Genomic DNA, 19,838 nt, shown 5'->3' with positions numbered 1-19,838 from the left:
ACCCTTCCAAAGGGAGGCAGGGGTTGCCTCTGCAAAGGCCCTGATATTATATAAGGATGAGGTAATTTGTATTTGCAGATCTGCACCCTCCACTTGGACCAGTGAGGTGGATATGGATACTAAAGCCCCACTGTAGTGAGGGACTTCAGATCCCTCTCAAAACATTTCAGTGACTGCCAAGATCAAAGCAGCAAGGGCGTAGTTGCCAAATTACCTTGGAAGCAGCACTTTAGTTTCTAGTGGGCATATAACCTTAGTATGCGCTGGGAGATCCCAGTACAACAAAAACGTGTGCCATCCTTCCCAATCTGTAATTGGTTACTCACAACCTTGGCTTGAGAATTTACCCTAAAATTGTGTTATTCTGGGTAAATTATTATATTTCCTAGTGTGTTGAACTGCCAGTATAGTGTGCAGTGTTAAAATAGTTCAATGCAAGAAAATATATGTACAGTGTTGCTGCCCATCACACCTGCCCATCACATCTCGCTGAACTCTAGAACTGACACTCTTCTGGGCACAGCACTGTGACTTTATGATGCTCCTGTTGCAACAAAAATCGTTTATCTGTCAACTCAGACCAAGATTCGCCCTAATTAAAATACCCAATATCCAACTAAAAGAATCTTCCAAGCCATTCTACCAAGGTCATGTGTGCACAAAGCATTGTTGGATGACTATGATGTGGCGTGGCTGGGATCCAGAATATAAGACAGTCTCTTTTTGGAGAGGTGTGGTGCAGCGACCAGGGCAGCTGACTTCGGAGCACAAGGTTCAAGGTTCGATTCCCGGCTCTGGCGTCAGCTCAGCTCAGCACCATGTGACTCTGGGCAATAGCTCACTTAATTTCCACGGCGGCCCCCAGCGCCTTCAGACCCGTAAGGGTTAGTAGTTTGCACTTTACAAATACGGATTTACAGTAATAGGTGAGCCCTGCTTTGAGTCATGGGATAGGGGTGAGCCAGACGGCATCATCAGTGTGCTGTTGCTCTCCCAGTTCTTTTATATATTAACACCTAGGAAGTGGTTTGTCCCTGACATTGCAAAATAGTTGCCTGATTGGTGGCTGATTCACAGAAGACCATAATACTCTGACAGTTGACATCTACTTTACAGATTGAAGCTTGTAACACAAGTGTAGGCTTAACCAAAGCTATACAGTCAGGAATGCTTCTGCTTCTGATGGTGATATCGATGTCTTCAAGGTCTCTAACCTCTTATTTCAAGGTCTAGACGTGTCTGTCTCCATTGCCCTGTACGACCTGCTGATTGTAGTTCCTTGCCAGCAGTGTGTGGCTGTTGGCTGAGTAGAGAAGAGTGATTAGAGGCTGTTCAGTTTGGGGAAAGTGCATCTTGTGTTCTGTTTTTTTTTGTCTCGCAAAGAGGACTCCTACATTCAGAAGATTGCACGCTCTAAGGTCTGGGGCACATTCATCATCACATTGGGGGCACTGTGGAAACAAGCTGAATGTTCCCTAGCTGTTGGATGCCTGGTTCTCATCCGTCGGGTTAGCTCACTAGCTTTTCACAGAGAGTCAGCTGGGAAAGTACCATTTGGCTGCATACTTATTAGTAACCTGTATAATGGATTAGTGCATGAGAGCAAATCTCTATCTGCTTATCTGTGTGTATTGTTGCCTCAATTGTGCTGATTTTGAGTGAGATGTGTACATAGGTCTGCACTATCATCAGCTTCTATTTTAGCTCCGCGCTCCAACAACAGATGCATTGTGTATGTTGGTTTACACCCTCTCCCACAGGGAAAGTGTCAGGATAAGAACATGTGTACCCCTAGTTGCTACGCAGATCAATGGACGCTATGAACTGCTAGCTACCATATGTGCTTATTAATATGTACGTTTATTGTTTCTTACAAATCTAAGTGTCCAGATGCAATGGGAGCACTTCCACTGATTTAATCTTTAATGGCCTTCGAGTCCCTGAGAAGATAATGCAAACAGTCACCCAAATATGTGCTATTTGTCAGTGGCCATCTGCATGGCTAGCATTTCCAGTGCTGGTTTAGTAACTTTCACCTTCATAAATTATATTTCCAAATTGTACTTTTCATACCTATTGGTAATGTTTTGTCACTTGCAGCTTCTGCAATCCAGTGAAAGAGGAGGGAAGCAGTTTGGTGTACTGTTTGGGCTTGGGTGGCCCAGAGACAGTACCAATGGAGCAGTAATAGTCTCCAGGGACTCTAGCATGCACAGGCAATTAATCATACAAGTTAAACATTTGCAAATACATGCACAGACATTCTGCACAATTGTATAATTACCAAGCATTTTTGCAAATATACTGTATATCCATGGCATTTCTACTTGTGTTCCATTAATATCATATGTTCGATTATAGTGCACACAAGCTATATACCACAAGCACATATGCTATTTTATGTGATTTCTAAACAAGAAGATGTTAGGGTGTGCGAGTTCAAGGATATTTTGGAAAAACACTTTGGCAACTAAAGTTATTTTGGTGTCTTTATTCCACCATTCTTAGTTAGATAATTTTGAAAAAATACGATCAACATTTACGTCATGTCAAACATGGAAAAACACTCAAGGGAATTTACGAAAACATGGAAAACAAATTATTTACAACATTTTAGAGATACAGCCTGCCACAACAAGCTAGCCTAAAGTGTTTGCGCCCAGTTTTACTTTGGTGTGTGTTCAATCAGTATTGCGACTAGCTTGTAAGGGTCCCTGAAATGTCGTAAATAATTTTTGCCGCCACTTGTTTTCAAACTTGGACTGGTCACTGTTTGTCACACATGTACTGTCATTTTATTGGGTTCTGTACCTGTTAATTGTTGAATGTACTTTTGTTTTCCATGTTTTCGTGAATTCCCTTAATTGAGTATTTTTCCGTGTTTGACATGACGTAAAGGGTGATCATATTTCTTTCAAAATTATCTAAGAATGGTGTAATAAAGACACCAAAATCACTTTAGTTGCCAAAGTGTTTTTCTAAAACATCCTTGAACTCGCCACCCTAACATGTTCTTGTTTAAAACTATTGTTGAGGCCTAGTTTGGGTGTTGTAACAGGCCCATCCCCCCTTTTTTTAAAAAATCGTTATGTTATTTCAGCAGGGTAAACCTGCAGTTCATGCTCAGTCATGGTTCATCATCGGCTAGTTGAATCTCAACCACAGTTTGGTCAACTTGGGGAGCTTTTTATAAAAAAAATCTCCAAATGATTCCAAACTTCTAGATCTTCTTCCAGAAGGTTCTTTTAGGGGCTTGAAGAGTCCACAACAACGGCCAAGGTTCCAGAAGCTCTCAGTTACTCCTCAAGGAATTGGGACCTGAATCCCCACAATGCACTTGGTCAAATCCTTAAAAGTCCACTGCACGCTGATGAGCTAGTCTCTTTTTGGTGGAGTTGATGTAGGTGACTCTTGAAGCTCTTTTGTACCTGCTGCTTTCCGGGAGTCTACTCCTTAATCCTTCAAAGCAAGCCAAAGTCCTCTTTATGAAGCCCAGGGTGGGCAGCAGGTACAATCCTTCAGAGTGCAGTCCTCTCTTGGTGCAGACCAGGGGTTCAGCAGGGCAGTCCTTCTCTTGATGTTTCTAGGCAGGGATACGAGTTACTGGGCAGCTCTCTATTATTTATTCAGGTTTCTGGACTGGCAAGAAGGGTGTACCCCTAACCAATGGGGTGCAAGGTGCCACCCTCTGTGATGACCATTTCCTTAGAAGTGTGGCATTTGATTGCCCCAGAAAGCACTGTTCCACAAAAATCAAAATGGAGGAAATCTCTCCTGGAGGTTCAAGTCTGGCTAACCCAATCCACAGGTGTGGCTAACTTTTGCCAATACTCACCTTCCAGACACTCTTTTAATTTGAGGCTCCCATCTGGCCAGGGATACAGGAAGTGGGAGGGAGTGTTGGTTCCTATCCTCACTGTCTTTCTCCCTTTAAAGACCCGTTTAGCTGCCCAGCCCCCTTCTTGTCCTGGCATCTGCTACTGCAGATCTCCTCCTACCAGATCTCTCCTTTGTCCCAGCCCAGGCTACTTCACACCTCATTAATGCAGAAAGTTCATCCTGCCAAAGGCTGGCCAGTCAGAAGATGCTTCTACAGGGCTGATATTAGGTAACTTTAGGAAAGCAGTTCAAAACTACTTTTCTGCAATAGTTATAATAAATCCAACCTTGGCACGCTGCTGGATTTATTGTAACTATTATTTTCAAACCTTGAGTTATCTTTTTAGCTCACTACTGACAAAAGCTAGGATTTATTAAAGTTTAATAAAGGCTTCCCAGGTTAGCTTATGGAGCTAATTCACTACAATGAGGGAAAACAAAATTAGCTGTCTGTCCCTCACCAGGACATAAGAATCATCTTTTATAATGTCTCTGCTTATCACTATAATGCACCCTAATCTTGTGACACGTAGGGCAGACTTTGGGTGTGACCTATAAGTAAAAATAAGGTAGTTTAAGACTTTGGGAGTATTTTTATTCCAAAGTAGAATTTAGCAGAGCCCATTGTATAATCAGAGTCAGAAATCACCAGTATCAGTCAAAAAATGGGGGTGATCAGGGCAAAAATTATAAATTTCTGACAACCACTTTCTAGAATGGCTGGGCTCTAGGGAACAGTGACAAATATTAATAACAAAGCTACAACTTTTTTTCTTTGCCTAAGGTTGTATATATCAACAGGGGTGATATGCCTTCTAAAATGCAGTTTGGAACATAACCACCACACGTGGATTCACTGCCCGGCCTCCAGATCTTTTCCAAAACTGTGCAAAACGCACATGTTGTTCATCTTACGGACTGTTTTTAACCACTGGCATTTGCACCAGTTTAAAGATTTGCCTGAGTTCAAAGATACTGAGTGAGTTTTAATGATATCATCCTGGTTTATCTATATTCACCCTTTTCTTTTTAAGTAAGTAATTCAGCTGCTACCCAATCCCCCTACGTCCAATTTCACAGCTCTCATTCAGTAGCAATTTTGGGGAAATTTAGATTTTTACAATTATTAAAATAGCACACAATGGTCAACATGCACACATGACAATGCTGAAATAAAACGCAAGACATACATAAAACAACATCTAACAAGAATTTATTTTACAGATGTATATCTTTTCTGTACTTCTTAAATGTGAAAAATAGACATATGTTTCAGATTGAGAGAGAGATTTTAAAATTAACAAGAAATTAACCCAGTTTAAAATAAATGTGCAGAATTAACGCGTAAGATTTGATGGAAATAATTTGTTTAGAATGTATGAAGCAAAATGATAACTACACGTGCAAAGTTTGATTCTTGAACCCTCCATTAACATGTTTTCATAAAAAAAATTAGTTACTTAAATGTTTTCAAGTATTTCCATGTTTCTATATACATCAAGATCAGTGTTGCCTCATGATTCATTTTTGTCATTTAATGGGGTAATAAAGAGTTCATACATTGAAATGTAGAATAAAATGTGACCTCGACTTTCTAACCTACTTGTTTTTTCCAATCTATGGTGAATCTGCAAAATGTTTTCTTTTTCATTAATAGAGATGTTTTGTTTCCTACATAGATCATTGTTTGGAGACTTTGGGGCTCATTACGATGTCAGGCGGAAAGTCTCCTCCCGACAGTTGGAATTTTCCCGACCGCGTCGGTGCCCTTTCGTCAGGATTACGATGTTGGTTTCCAACAGCCTTTCTGCGCCGGCCTTTCTGACATAGACAGGCTGTCGGAAAGTGACATTGGGGGCTCCTGGTAGGGCCCCCTAGCATCCGTGGCCTATGGTTGGTGGCCGAGGGGTTACCTAAGACACCTCCCTCTAAAACCCCGGACACTGACTGGCTGACGGGAGATGAGAAACGCAAAATGTTGCAAAGCTTCATGAAATGTGATGTCTATAATAGTGCATGTTCATAGAGCAGAAAGCATCACTCTTTTAGTCCCACTCTATCCCGGACATTTTCCAGACCCAGAATTAATGTCACATTGCTTTGAGACTCTACTGAGTTTCTCAAACCTTTCTTTATAGGAAGTTCTGCTTTTACATTCATATTCATGTGATTCTTAGAATGTGGATTCATTCCTTAATGAAACACACTTTAATGCATCTATTATATGATTTGATTAAACAATACTGACTTTATACTTCTGCCATATATTGATGATTGAGATTAATCTGAATTTAACTTGTGTGATATGCAATAAAGGTGGTCTACTAAAAGTTTTATTAATAATATACTTACACTCATATCAAACTCTCATTGTTGACTGATCATAGATTAGTGGTTGTGATTATTATTTTACGTGATGTTTAACCCTCTTCTTTCTCTAAAACGATGGCAAATCTCCATGGCACATGAGAGCAAGAAGTGGAGAGTTTAGCCCTGAAGCTGGTAAACTTTGACTTTTAATCTCTCCTATTATCTGCTTCAGCAAGTTAAAAGCCATTTGTTTTTGTTTAGGAAAATAGTGCCAGATTACTTTGCTCTTTTACTTGAAATGCTATCGGCAAAATTGGATTTTTTCTTTCGTATAACATTCCCCACCACATACACGACTAGCTAATAATGATTTGTACACAATGAGTGTTTTACATATAATTTTAGAAATATGTTGCCCCCTGATGACACATGTCTCAGCAATTCGAAATAGAGCAAAATCTCTTTGCAACATGACGAATCTCACAAAGTGAAAAGCAACGCACAAAGAGTTGGCCTGAAATTTGCACCCATGCCCCTCTAGTGTACCCCTAGTTTTTTACAAGCATTGTTGAACAATATAAAGAATGAAAACAAACTGGATGCTGACCTTGATGTGAGTCTGAGGCAGCCTGAGGTAGTTTGCAAGGTGGAGTTTGTTCATTACAGTGAGAATATTGACATGTAAATATAAAAGCTTAAATCATGAGCACCAGCCTCAATATATCTGTGGGAAGGTGTAGCTACTGAAATCTGGTCAAATCAATACACATCCGATATTCTCTTCCCAGGGCTAAATAAAACACTGTATTCACAAAATACCTATTGATTGTTATTAGACCATAAGAAGAACCATGGCGCATAAGGAAGAGCGAAACAACGCGTGCAGTTAAGAACACCAGCAATTGCAGTTCCATTACCTTGATTGGTTGGGGGGCAGGTTTGTCCTTGTACAAGTGATGTCCCTTGGCCAATACCACGTCCACACTCGGTTGCTTGGCTAGAATCGCCTCTTCAGTTTCCTGTAGAAAAACAAACAAACCAATAGTTGAGCAAATCCATATGATGGAAAGTGCTATTCACTACTCTTCTTAGGGACCCTGGTTACATTTGTCTTCTATTGGAAATGTATACATTTTGTGGTATCGAAAACATGCAAAAAGTGGGAATCATTTGGGGGAAACTCAAAAACTATAAATATTTAAAGTGAAGAAAGGCATACGGGTTGACCACGCCTTTTTAAAGGCTTACATGTTGTTAACATAATGCGAGAAGTCCATTCCCTATACTGTGACCCTCACAAACAAGTTAATAATACAGAGTATACACAATGTAAACCATGAAGTAAGGCATTAGTCACTAAGGCGTTGCTGTAAAAGACGAGTCCACCCCAAAAAAACATTTAACAATAGACCTGTACGCAGAGGCTCAACTAGAGCCAAATTTCGGGGGGGGGGCTAAGAAAAAATTTCGGTGGGGGCTGAATCTTTCTTTAAGCAATAGGCAGAGTGGAGCTGCAGGGGCTCTTAGAAGGGGTGAAACAACAGCAAGGCCTCATTAACATGCAAATGGCACTGTGAAGTGCTCAGGTGCGGCTGTGTGTGTGCCCGGGAAGCTGTCTCATCCCGGGCTGCCACACACGATGGGGGGGGGGGGGGCGGGGGCCCTTTGAGTACAATGGGTGTTGCGCGCCTGCCTGTACGTAAAGGGCGTAATTTAGGCAGCCAGGTCCCATACGAGCATACGGGCCCTCGCATATTTAACCTTTGGCGTGGGGGTTCTCTAACTGCAACCCCTCTTTCAAGAAGGCAGCAGGGCAGCCGACCCCGTGTTACCTTACCAAACAGTTGACCTTATGGCATGCACATTCTAAGGTCACCTGATCTTAAAATATGAACTGTTGTTAAGGATGTGCATTGTACTTGAGTTGTTATAGGTATGGGTATTACCAGATGGTGAAAGTGTAATACACAAAGAAATATAACAGGAACCCAATAGCCTTCCATCCTTCTTAAAAAGTGCATTTATCTTTCTAAAGAACCTACCCGGTGCATACACCTGCTACTTTTTAACCAGGCCTCTGTGCCATCTATTTAAGTGCAACTGACATTGCAGAATGGCACATACTTCAATAAAACGACCCCCCCCCCTTATCGAAGAATGGAAAAATGTCGCTTTGGGCACTGTTATTTATCAGTTCCTATCAGTGAGTGTTGCATTCCCTTCATCCCTCCTGCCACCAGTTTACAACAATTCTGGGTGCACATGTGTATGCTGAAAATGTATTGAATGCAACGATTTCCATACTCATGAACCCAGAAAAGATCTGAATAGGCCCCACTTCTCTGGGTGTGCTGAGGCTAAAGCCCGCTGACATTTCTTGTCTCACTAGAGAGTCATGGGTTCCCCCCTGCAGTGGAGACTACAGATTCTGAAGGACAGCAGTGCTCTATCTACCCCACCAGTGAGCTGACAGAAAATAGATATACAGCCCTATTTTGTCATTAGAGAGTCGCCATATTAGAAAGTAACTGTCTCACCATTTCTCTTACTAGCTTGTCTGCTGTGCTGCTCATGTATGTCCTTGGCATATCTTGGTTGGACAGAAGATTTAGTGACACCCCTGCAGCTCCCAAGTATTCAGTGAAATCGGTACCTCTTCCAAGGCAACAGAACCTGGACTATCATATGTACATTTTATATTTGTAATACTTGTATTTTAGTAAGGAAATTATAAACTGCATGTAATGACAAATAGCGCATGAATCTATACTTTGTTTAAACATGCATTGCAGCATGGAAAGAACCGGCCAAAGTCGCTGGCTTGTTAGTGCTCTGGTGTTCAAAACAAATTGCAGGAAAACAGTAGGAATGGCACATGCAACATTTTTTAAACTCATTTTAATATGCTGATGTTTTTTGGTGAAGTTACTTTTACGAGATATTCTAAGGCGAAGGCCTAGAAACCTGCCTAGTCGTCTCAGAGCGATGCTTCAGGTGAAATATAATTTGCTCATCGTGTGATGCCCAAACCAAGCACTAAACCAGATAAACGGTGTCCAAATAGAATCAATGGGTTCGAACTTCACAAATATTCAATGAGTGGCTACATACATGATTATAAATAGGTACAGCATCAGAAAACATATTAATGACCTTGCTTCACATCAAATTCCACAATTATTGTATCTTAGGTCCATGGAGACAAGGCGAACTTGAACCAGGGGGATCTGGTTAACACCCTGAGGTCTCAAATAAACAGCTGACAACTGAGGCTAAGTGCCTTTCAGCAAAAAGTGATGTGACCCCTAAAAGCCCACAATCAATTTGCAAGCTATTTGTATCTGGCAAGAAAGGGTTGTAGCATTGTACATGTATGCATGTGATGGGATTTTTGTAGTGAGAAGTGAGCTAGAAAATAATGATGCACTGTGCAGGAAGGTTATTCAGGACCATGAAGTAGAAGTTACAGTAGGGTGCATGGTCTGTTCTGCATGCGCTCAGTGCCAGGAGGCGATTGGATGCCTTATTGGTGATGGATAAGATACTTGTTGTAGTTTGAGGACCTTTCTCTATGGAGAAGAGAAGGTGCAATCCTGATCTGTGGAGGGTTACAATTTTTTGCATTGAAATATGGTTTGAGGAAACCTGTGTGTTTTTTATGCTAACTTCTTCCTTTCCAGTCTGGCGATATCACAGCCTTGTGTGTTGTTTTGGCCTCAAGTATTTTGGACAGATAGGTTAGTGTGTTAAAGTGATAATATTCTTTTTTTTTTGCAACAACACAACTAGCCTCTAAGATAATGTTAGCTTCTCTAGGTGTCCAGTGAAGTTTCTTCCGGGTTGGAGTGAGTGGCGGCTCCTCCGCCAAGGTGCAGGAGCGTCATCCCACTGCTTTAAGAGCAGTGCAGAGGAAAAATAAAATAAGAATGGAACGTTATAATCATTTTTTTTTTTGTTCGTAGGTGCAGGGAGGGGAGGGGCTGGCCAGAGCAGGGGTCAGGGTGAGAAGTGGTGAGCACACTCAAAGTGCACATGACTGTTTGGCCAGCCATCTTGGCCTGACCAAACAGTCCTGCACACTTTGAATGTTTCCCACCAGGATGCATTACACAGCCTGGTGGAGAACATGCACAGCCTCCCTGTCCCCGTGTGAGTGCTGAACGACGGCATTCAGACCAAGCCCATCACTACATTGCAGCATTGTGATTGGCTTAGGGTAACCAATTGTGATTGGCTTAGGGGAGCCTTGGAGCTCGGATGCTCCCTGCAACGGAGGAGAGGCTGCAGAGAGGTGGCAGCAGGCGATGTGAACAGCTGGTATGTTTTCTTAGTTTTTTATTTTCTACACCCCCACCTTCCCCCAATTTTCCCCGCTACTGTTCCCTACCAGCCACCACTGGTTGGAGTTATATGGTCATATTCCATTTAACTGTTGATGACATGTAGTGAACTTTAGCTGGAACCAAGATGGTTTCCAGGATGAATGTGCTTACAGCGTTGCTGATTCCAAAGTGAGGTAGGTTCAAATCATCTACTGTGCTTCTAAAGCCGGCTTCAGTGGTATGAGTTTTGATTTTCTGAAGGAGTGTTTGGTGATACAAATCGGTTGACTCCTCTAGACAATTTGGGTATTTATTGTCCAGATCATGGACAATGATGAGGACAATGGGTTTTGCAATGGTTGGCAGTTTGGATGTTTATCCCTCCAACTTCATTCAAGATATCCATGTCTGAATCTGTGCTTTCCTTTAATTTTTGGCAATTCCCCTTTTCTGGTGTTGGCGATGAAATAGGCGCCGGGGATCCAAAACTAAATGAGTGAGAGGAACACTTTCTGGTGCTTGATGTCTTTACTTGAGACAAATTATTTAGAATTGCATGCTGGTGTACTGATGGATCCTGATTTGGTAATTGGTCAATGGGACTATGCAGTGGGTCCACGCAAAGATTGAAAACCACTTATGGGCTCGGGAGCCCTTGACAAACTCTGTAACTTACTGGTTATCTTTTGGATTTTGAGTTTCCAAGCTAAACAAGTTGAAGCTATTTAGAAAGAAATGAGAACCACTGCAGTATGGATGAATACATCCCATCCTTGCAAACACAGTGCGTAATTTGAGCTGATGGTTGCAGGTAGGATCCCACCTAAGCTAATTTTTGGGGGTGAGCACTTATTTTTCTTCATCAGACTTTGGCAGGTAGCAAAGAGAGAAGAGTACACAAGGGTGTTAGAAAGATGGAAACATCATCACAAAAGGAGAATACAGGGAAGAGAACCTGCAAAAGATAAAGGGTCAGATGGTAGCTGGTGGTAGATTAAAGAGGCATGAGCTGGAATCAAGTTTAAGCAGTCTTGATATTTGACACACCAATATTCAATAGTGCCGGCAGCGCCCTTCTGAGCAAAACCTGAGGCCCGAGCTCCTATTATTTTACGAATTAGGCACTAGGTAAGCAGATTTATAAGCCAGATGTAAGAAATTGGGCTAGTAGCTGAATGAATGAGAACCCTACTCAAGTGATAAATACAATCCTTTTCAGGTTGAACCACAAATTCACTAAATAAGCCTGAGCGTAGCCTCCTGGTAGCTTGACTCCAAAGCAGTGAGGCCTACCTTAGAGGTAATGTGTAAAGTATTTATGCAGTACACTAACAGAACTAACGTGAAAAAGCAAAACAGGAAATTGCCAGAACAAATTTTGAAAAATAGAGTGTAATATAATAAATAAAATGACACCAAAATGCCAAAAATCCAATCAGTAGAACCAGAGTTGGGAAGCTTCAGTTGAAAATAGAACCGAGAAGCATAAAGCACCACTCACAGTTATCTGGTTGCGGTGGACCAGGTCAAAGTCACAAGGTGCGGCTGACCACAATCAAGCATGAGTTGGATATATGGACCAGGATTGCCCTGGTGAAGAGTTGCCTTCTTAAAGTACATGTCCACATGAGAAACCTCAGTTGGAGCATTCCATTGGCAAGGGTTTGAGGAGGTTGATTTTGGCACAAGGAACAGTTGTCACTGAAACTTGGCATTTACAGGAGACGTGGGTGGTCACTGTTTGGCACGAACGGCAGGTCGTCATCGGAACTTCTTATTGCCTGGTGACGTATCACCCATTGCTGGCACAAGGAGACCACTCGCCATCGCAAAGAGCCTCAAACCTCTGGGTTTTCACCTGGAGTACACTCGAATGCCAGCCAAGGGTCTAGGATCTGGGGGGCACCTCTTGGAGGTCAAAACTCTCTCCAGCAGAAGCCAGCATCAGGTCTCAGGCAGGTCTAGGTGGTGCTGGTCAACTGGGCTATTGCAGTGGATCATCTGGAAGCTTGTTGTGTCCACATCAAATTCCGCAATTATTGTGTATTCGGTCCATGGAGACAGGGCAAACTTGAACCAGGATGATCTGGGTAGCACCCTAGGGTCTCAAAGAAACAACTGACAACTGAGGCTCAGTCCCTTTCAGCAAAAAGGGAAATGGCCGCTTTTCAGAACAGTAAATTAAAATCTGACTTTACCATTAAATTGAATTTTAAATTACATTTCAAATGAGTGGAAGAAGTATCTCTCTATCATTTCCCAAACTAAAGTTATCACTTATTAACTGTAATAAGGTACCTTAGTGTTCGTATATGGGAGAGATAGCCTTGCTACAGTGAAAAATGATGTTAGTAGTTTTTCGCTGTCCAGACATGTTAAACTTAAATACACATGCCGAACGTTTTAAATACCATGCACCCTGCCTTATAAGACTTTAGGGCCATAGTGATGGGGCGACCTGCACATATTAAAAAGGAAGGTTTACACCTGCCAAAAGGTTTAAATTGCCAGGTCAAATGGCTGTGTAAATCTTCACTACAGGGTACAATGGCAAACCTGAAAAATGTTTTACAGTGTTACTCCAGATGGCTTTTAGAATAAAAAAAGTATGGTTTCAGAAATAGGCACAAATAATGCACATGCTAATTAGCAATTAAATGAGATGATAATTTTAACAGTAAATGCAGGACAAAAATCATACGGGTGCTTAGAGGCAATGAATTAAACATGAGTGTGCAATATCATGGAGCTGTTTGCAACCAAACCATTTATTATCCTGAATTTTAATTGGGATGGGGTGTATTGAGTCACATGTACAATTCTATTTCATTTTTTACCTTCATTGACAAACATGCTGTTTAATTTCTACTCTGGTTTCTATTCCTTCTGTCCAAAAATGACCATTCAATAATATTTTAACAACCAATAGTCCAACTCATAAATGTACAAGCTTGGTCTCCCCATAAGTTTCTGAATCTGCTAACACTCACAGCATATGCTTTGTTCACCATATATGGTTTTATTTACTTTCATGTAATCGTATTACATGATTGTGATGTACTCCTGCATCGGAAAAAGACAGAATTGCCACTTTCTTACCTTCCCATAAGGGAGTCCAGGGCTGTGAGTCACCATCTCCCCCATGAAAGTAACATAATGTAACAAAACCTTCACTGTTTGGACTACATATTATTTTTTGAAGTGTTGGCGTTGTTACTGAATCACATAAATAATGCAGGTTGATCAACTTGGAAGATGCTGCCTAATGCTGTAGGTTTTTCTTGTACCACTACTTGCTATTGATTAGGTTTGTAAAAGGTATTCACATGTGATGCAACTTTTAGAATCACAGCAATGGATCCCTCCATTTGTTGCAGTTTGCTTGAGCTCAGCTCTCCCAATATCAGCTTGTAAATTAAGAGCTCTGAGATATGCAATGACTAATGGTTTTGGAAAAAAAACTTTTGCATTTTTTTTGGAGGTGGCTAATAAAGGTACATTTTTTTGCATTTTGTTTTTGTACTTAGGAGCTGGTGGATAATAGTGAATCATAACTGGTTTCTGTCAGTTTGTTTCTGCTATTGGTATTAAGTGCTTCTTGAGGGTAATTGCAATTACATGTCAGTTTGTTGCTGTGTGATTTGCAGAGGATAGCCTCACACTTTAAATAATCTAGCAAACTCCTGTAGATGTTCTTTACAAATGTCCTCATTGCTACAGATGCATCTTATTCAGTTGCTTGGCTGTAGATGATACTGACTTTAGTGTGATGTGGGTGACATGAAGTCCAGTTTAGGTATAAATGAGCATATTTAGGCGTGTTGTACAGAAAAGTTTAAATTTTCTGTCCTTAAATGCTAAGTAGCACATCCTGAAAAGGGAGAGGATGCTTGTGTTTAGTATTGTTGCTTCAGAATTCGATGGTAGGATGGATACTGTTGATATAAGCTATTAATTCTTCCAGTTTTTGATATCCTACATTACATACTATAAATATGTCATCAATGTATCTTAGCCATACCAGTGGATAGATGTTAAAAGTGCAAAAAAAGTGGTGGTGTGATGCACTCCGTTTTCTGCTGTGTTTAGTATATATGTTTCTTCAATTTCTGCTTGTTTAAGGTGTGCAATGCTTGTTTAAGCGCTCCGCCCTATCACGCTCAAATCATAGAACCAAACACGAGGGAATCACGTGATTCCCTTCCCAAGCTGCACTGCCAATGAATCAAATTATTTTATTAACTCCTTAGTTAATCCACTTTTCTCTTCATATTATTAACATTTTCTCCATTATTCTATTCAATCCATTTTACTAATTTTCGTATCCATACTCGAGTTTTCGCAAAAAACACAGGAGCATCAGATTTTCCTCATGACACAATTTATTTTATAATAGCCCAATGCATTTTGGGGTGACCCTTCGTCAGGGGTATCCAAGTCTCTCCTTGCTCTCCTCCGGCATCAGCAGGTCGAAGGTCTTCGCCTCTTCCTTACCCAGGAAGTACTGGAAGTCCTTGCTGTCATCATGCTAGTGGTCACTCAGGTCCTTGCCCTGGTGGACCCTGCCTTTCTTCTATTGGGTAGGCTTGGACACAACTACTGACGTGGCGAATGCCAAGAAGCACAAGACAGCCAGCAACCTCATTTTGGTAAGTAGTTCTGATCGCAGGAGCACCCCCTTCCCGTGTGTCTCCTTTCCGTCTGAGGCGTCAGTAGTTGTGTCCCAGCCCACCCAAGAGAAGAAAGGCAGGGTCCATCAGGTATTGCAGTGCCGACCCGACGAGGAGTATTTCCGATGATGAAGCATGACAACCAGCAGGCTGGGTGTGTGAGGGCCCTCATACCGAAAGGAAGGATTTGCCATTCCACCTCTCGTTAGACACTCAAGGATCCCTTGTCCCATCTATCCTTCAAACCCCCCTTTTTTTCTCTCCCATAAGCAACAGCATACTCATTTGTTTATCACGTACGCTAGGGCACGTATGCTGGACCTCCAAAGCCCTGTGTCCCCCTTTTGATTACACTTTATCCATGATTGCCATATCTGATTTACAAGTAAGCCCCTAGTACTGTGCACTGTGTGTGCCCAGGGCCTGTAACTCAAATGCTACTAGTGGGCTTGCAGCACTGATTGTGCCACCCACATGACTAGCCCTGCAAAAATGACTCAGACCTGCCACTGCAGTGTCTGTGTGTGCAGTTTTAAACTGCCATTTCGACCTGGGATTTGCACCCACTTGCAAGGTCCAAATCTTCCCTTTTACTACATGTACGTTACCCCTAAGGTAGGCCCATGGACATGGTGCAGTGTATTTAAAAGGTGGGACGTGTGTTGGTGTGTTTTACATGTTGCATTGGTCAAATACTGCTAATTTCATTTTTCACTATTGCAAGGACTATCTCTCCAATGAGGTAACATAGAGAATGCCTTAAAGTATCTTTTAAATGTACATTCCCTTTGAGAAGTAATAGAGATTTGGAGTTTGGGGTCTCTGAGCTCCCAATTTAAAAGTACATCTTTTGGTGAAGTTAGAAGGTGGGCATTTTCTTGCTTAACCATTCAGCATTTCTGCCTGTCTGCAGAATCCAAACCTGGGTTAGGATGAGAGTTGGGCTCTTGTGCATTCACTCTAGACAGTCATACAAAGGGAGCTGAGGAGTGCCGTGCACATCCTGGTCGGCCATCTTCAGGCTGATGGGCTTTCCTGAGATAGAGTGGTGGGAAGAATTGCCACTGACATCTGAATAGGGGTGTGTCTGTTCTCCCACACATCTGTCACCAACCCCCTGTAGTGTATCTGGAGCCAGCTCAGGGAAAGACAGGGTCTTGTGCACTACAAAGACTTTCCTTTGAAGTTTGCCTACTTCAAAGGCAGAAAGGGGTATAAGTATTGAACCCCTAAAACTCTCAAATCAGAACACTTCTGGACTAAAGGAAATCCTGCCAGGAAGAAGAGCTGTATGCTGTAGGAGGGGCTGCCACTCTGCCTGTTGCTTTGTTGTGCTGGCCTGCTGCTTGCTTCTTCTGCCCTGGGAGTGAACGGACTGGACTTTGCTTTCTGTGTCCTGCTTCCAATGTTCTCCAAGGGCTTGTGTGTGCTTTCCTCCTGTTAAGACGTCTCAGGGCCATCAAAGACTTCACCCATCAGTGCCTGGGCTCTTCTGCCGAGAGACCCGACTTGCCAAGTGGTGACAAATCCAGTCCCTGGGCACCTCAGAAGTGGAATTTGGTGAACTGAAGGAGGAAATCCATGCATTGACTCCCAGTGTACGTTTTTATCGATTATTTGATAGCTACAAACTTTGACCTATTGTTGCTGCCAGCATTAGAGCATGGTTCCCGATTGGTGCATTGACCACAGCTTTTGCTGTAAACCCTAGCTTTCAGTCGCAGTGCATCAGAAGAACCACCACAACTTGAGTTTTGAGCACTGCATCACCGAAGTCCACGATGCACTGTTCCAAATCCGACACAGCCCAGTTTCATCGCTGTAGAACTGACTCGACTCATTTGGATTTTCGCCGCATCGTCCCTCGGCACTGATTTCATCATCGACGTTGCCCAGCAGTAAGGAACTGAGACCACATGTCCTGAGATGGATGCATCACCTCCGCTTCCAGTAAGGAACATGAGTCATCACCTCCCCTGACGGTAAGGAACAGACGCATCACCTCCACTGTGCAGCAGTAAGGAACCTGCGCATCACATCCCCCGGCAGAAAGAAACCAATGTATCATCTCCACTAGGAGTAAGGAACCGATGCACCGCTTTGCTTATCCGGCACCTCACCTCCCCTTGCCCTGTTTCGTCTTTTAATTTTTACGCATCCAAGGTACTTTGTGCTAAAAGTGATACTTTCATAGATTTCTATGCACTGAACTGATTTAACTTTTGAAAAGTTATATCTTTTCTTGTGTATTTTGGGTTTTTGTTGTTTCGTTCTTGTTTTATTAAGATAAATATTGTCTAGTTTTCTAAACTGGTGTGGACTCATTTTGTGTTTTTTTCACTGTGTTACTGTGTGTGTAAGTACAAATGCTTTACACATTGCCTCTGAAATTAGCCTGACTGCTTGTGCTAATCTACCAAAGGGATGAGCATGGGCTATCTTAGCTGTATGATTACCTTACCGTGACTAGAGTGAGGGTCCCCACTTGGACAGGGTGTAAACCACTTCCAACTAGAGTCCCCAATTCAAACAATTTATTATACAAAGGAACTGGTGCTATGCTCAGTCTTGCCACAGTTAAAGTTGGGAGGCTCAAGTCTATTTTTCCAAGCATGCTATCTCACCTCGATTTCTACTGAGAGGTTTACTATGTGTAATGTCCAAAACAGAAACTGAAAATGACTTTGTCCAAAGAGAAGAAATGGGTGATATTTTCTGATATTGTCAGTGTTTTTGGAAGTCTGGAAACTGGGCAGATTTGCAATAGATCATGCTGCAGCCCGGGAAGCTACGTGAAGTTTATGGTAGGTAAAAGGTAGACATAAAAAAATAAATTGCTGTGAAAACATGCACAAAGGAAAGCTGTTAGAATGACTGTTGGACTGAATGACAGAATGATTGAACTGATCTCTTTTTAATTAAAATACTGTGACAAACGTAGGTCACATGCCATAGACATACAAACTGAAAGCACATTAGGAAGAATGCAAAAGGCAACTTAATAAAGATTTAAAGCACATTTAATATCTATAAATGGAGGAAAAGAAGTTCCATTTATGGTTCAGCCAATACAGAGACTAGTGTTAAACACAGCTACTATTTGCAGTGGTCATGCGGCAAAATATATATCAATGCATTACTGTCAAATTTTAAAATGCACATGATTATATTCACAACTAATTATTTTTTAAATTTGAATTATTAGAAAGTATGCTAAAATTCCATTACTACTGTCTAATGGGAGGAAATAAGTTATACTATGCATTTACCCTTGAACACATTGCAGAACCCAGTTAACTAGGTATAGTGCTAAGCCAACAAAAATTGTTTCTGCAGTAAAATATTTTATGGTAAACATGAGTTGTGCAGCATCTCAAATCCATTTCAGAAGATAAACATTTGGTAAAGATCCAAAGCAAGCTTTAGATGATAATTAATGTGTGAGGCCATCATAACAAGTTAATTAAGTACTACATACTAATATAGGTCCATAATGAGGCAAACAACTTCGAGATCACTTCAGCCTTCTCCTTCAAACATGTAGACCAGCAAAACTGCTGATAATTAGAGCACAACATCCAAATCCTTAATTAGACTGTTTCTGTCAGGCCAAACTAAGTCCTAGATATATTTCCTACAAATAGATTGTAGAATCCGTTGCCAATGCATCCAGGGGTGGAATCCTATAAGCATCATGTTTATCCTGCAGTACAGAATAGGGAGTGATGGGCGAGACCAAGATATTCCACTGATCTCAAAATGACAAAGCTTACATAATAAATATTGTAGCAATAGCCTTTGCTTTCTTCTCAGAAATACCAAATCGAAATCATATTTGTTCAGAGTCCCATGCACGTTTGCAAAGGTCTTACAGGGGTGATTTAGTAGAAGATTTACCAATGACCAGATAACAGGGGGAAACCTTTATTGTGTTACAAATCAAAATATTTTTAGTTAATGATATTTAGCAGCCAACAAGATGAAGGTTTCTCAAATTCTGATGGCGGCAGGTTTGAACAAGATCTTTGAGAAATCTCACAAATGGTTAGTGGTAAGCGGTAGAAATTGGGTCTCTAGTTGGCAGTGGTGGTTTGCACCGTGTCCAAGTAGGAACTCTCACTCTAGTCAGAGTAAGGGGTTTACACAGCTAAGATAACCCCTGCTCACCCCCTTGGTAGCTTGGCACAAGCAGTCAGACTTATCTCAGAGGCAATGTGTAATGCATTTGTACATACACACACAGTAACACGGTGAAAATACTACAAAAGGACACCACACCAGTTTAGAAAAATAGTCAATATTTATCTGAAACAAACAAGACTAAAACAAATAAAATCCAACTTACACAAGTCAAGATATCACTCACAAAAGATTCAAAAATAGTTCAGTTGAATAGGAAACTAGGGATGCATCACTTTTAGCACAAAGTAACTCGGATACGGCAAAATCAAAGACGAAAACAAGCACAGGGAAGGTGAGGCACTGAAAAAGGAAAGTGATGCATCGGTTCCTTACTCCCAGGGGAGGTGATGTTTCAGTTTCTTACTGCCAGGGGAGGTGATGCGTCGGTTCCTTACTGGAGCTCAGAGGAGGTGATGTGTTGGTTCCTTACTGTCAGGTGAGGGGATGTGTTGGTTCCTTACTGTCAGGGGAGGTG

At 41.6% G+C, this 19,838-nt stretch overlaps 1 protein-coding gene across 14 annotated transcripts in view; it reads right to left on the bottom strand.

Annotated features, from left to right (window-relative positions):
- The window catches only part of DMD (dystrophin), a 7,596,173-nt gene that overhangs the window by 2,692,267 nt on the left and 4,884,068 nt on the right, over positions 1 to 19,838 (bottom strand). For all 14 annotated transcript variants that reach the window (XM_085622447.1, XM_085622454.1, XM_085622449.1 and 11 more), the window contains one exon: positions 7,107 to 7,208. In XM_085622447.1, the coding sequence (XP_085478573.1) occupies positions 7,107 to 7,208 (102 nt within the window). The remainder of the gene's footprint in view (positions 1 to 7,106; positions 7,209 to 19,838) is intronic.

This window comes from Triturus cristatus, chromosome 8, assembly GCF_964204655.1.
Source record: "Triturus cristatus chromosome 8, aTriCri1.1, whole genome shotgun sequence".
Classification (NCBI taxonomy): Eukaryota; Metazoa; Chordata; class Amphibia; order Caudata; family Salamandridae; genus Triturus; species Triturus cristatus.
Note: the sequence above shows the minus strand (reverse complement) of the source record. Positions and strands in the feature narration are given on the sequence as shown.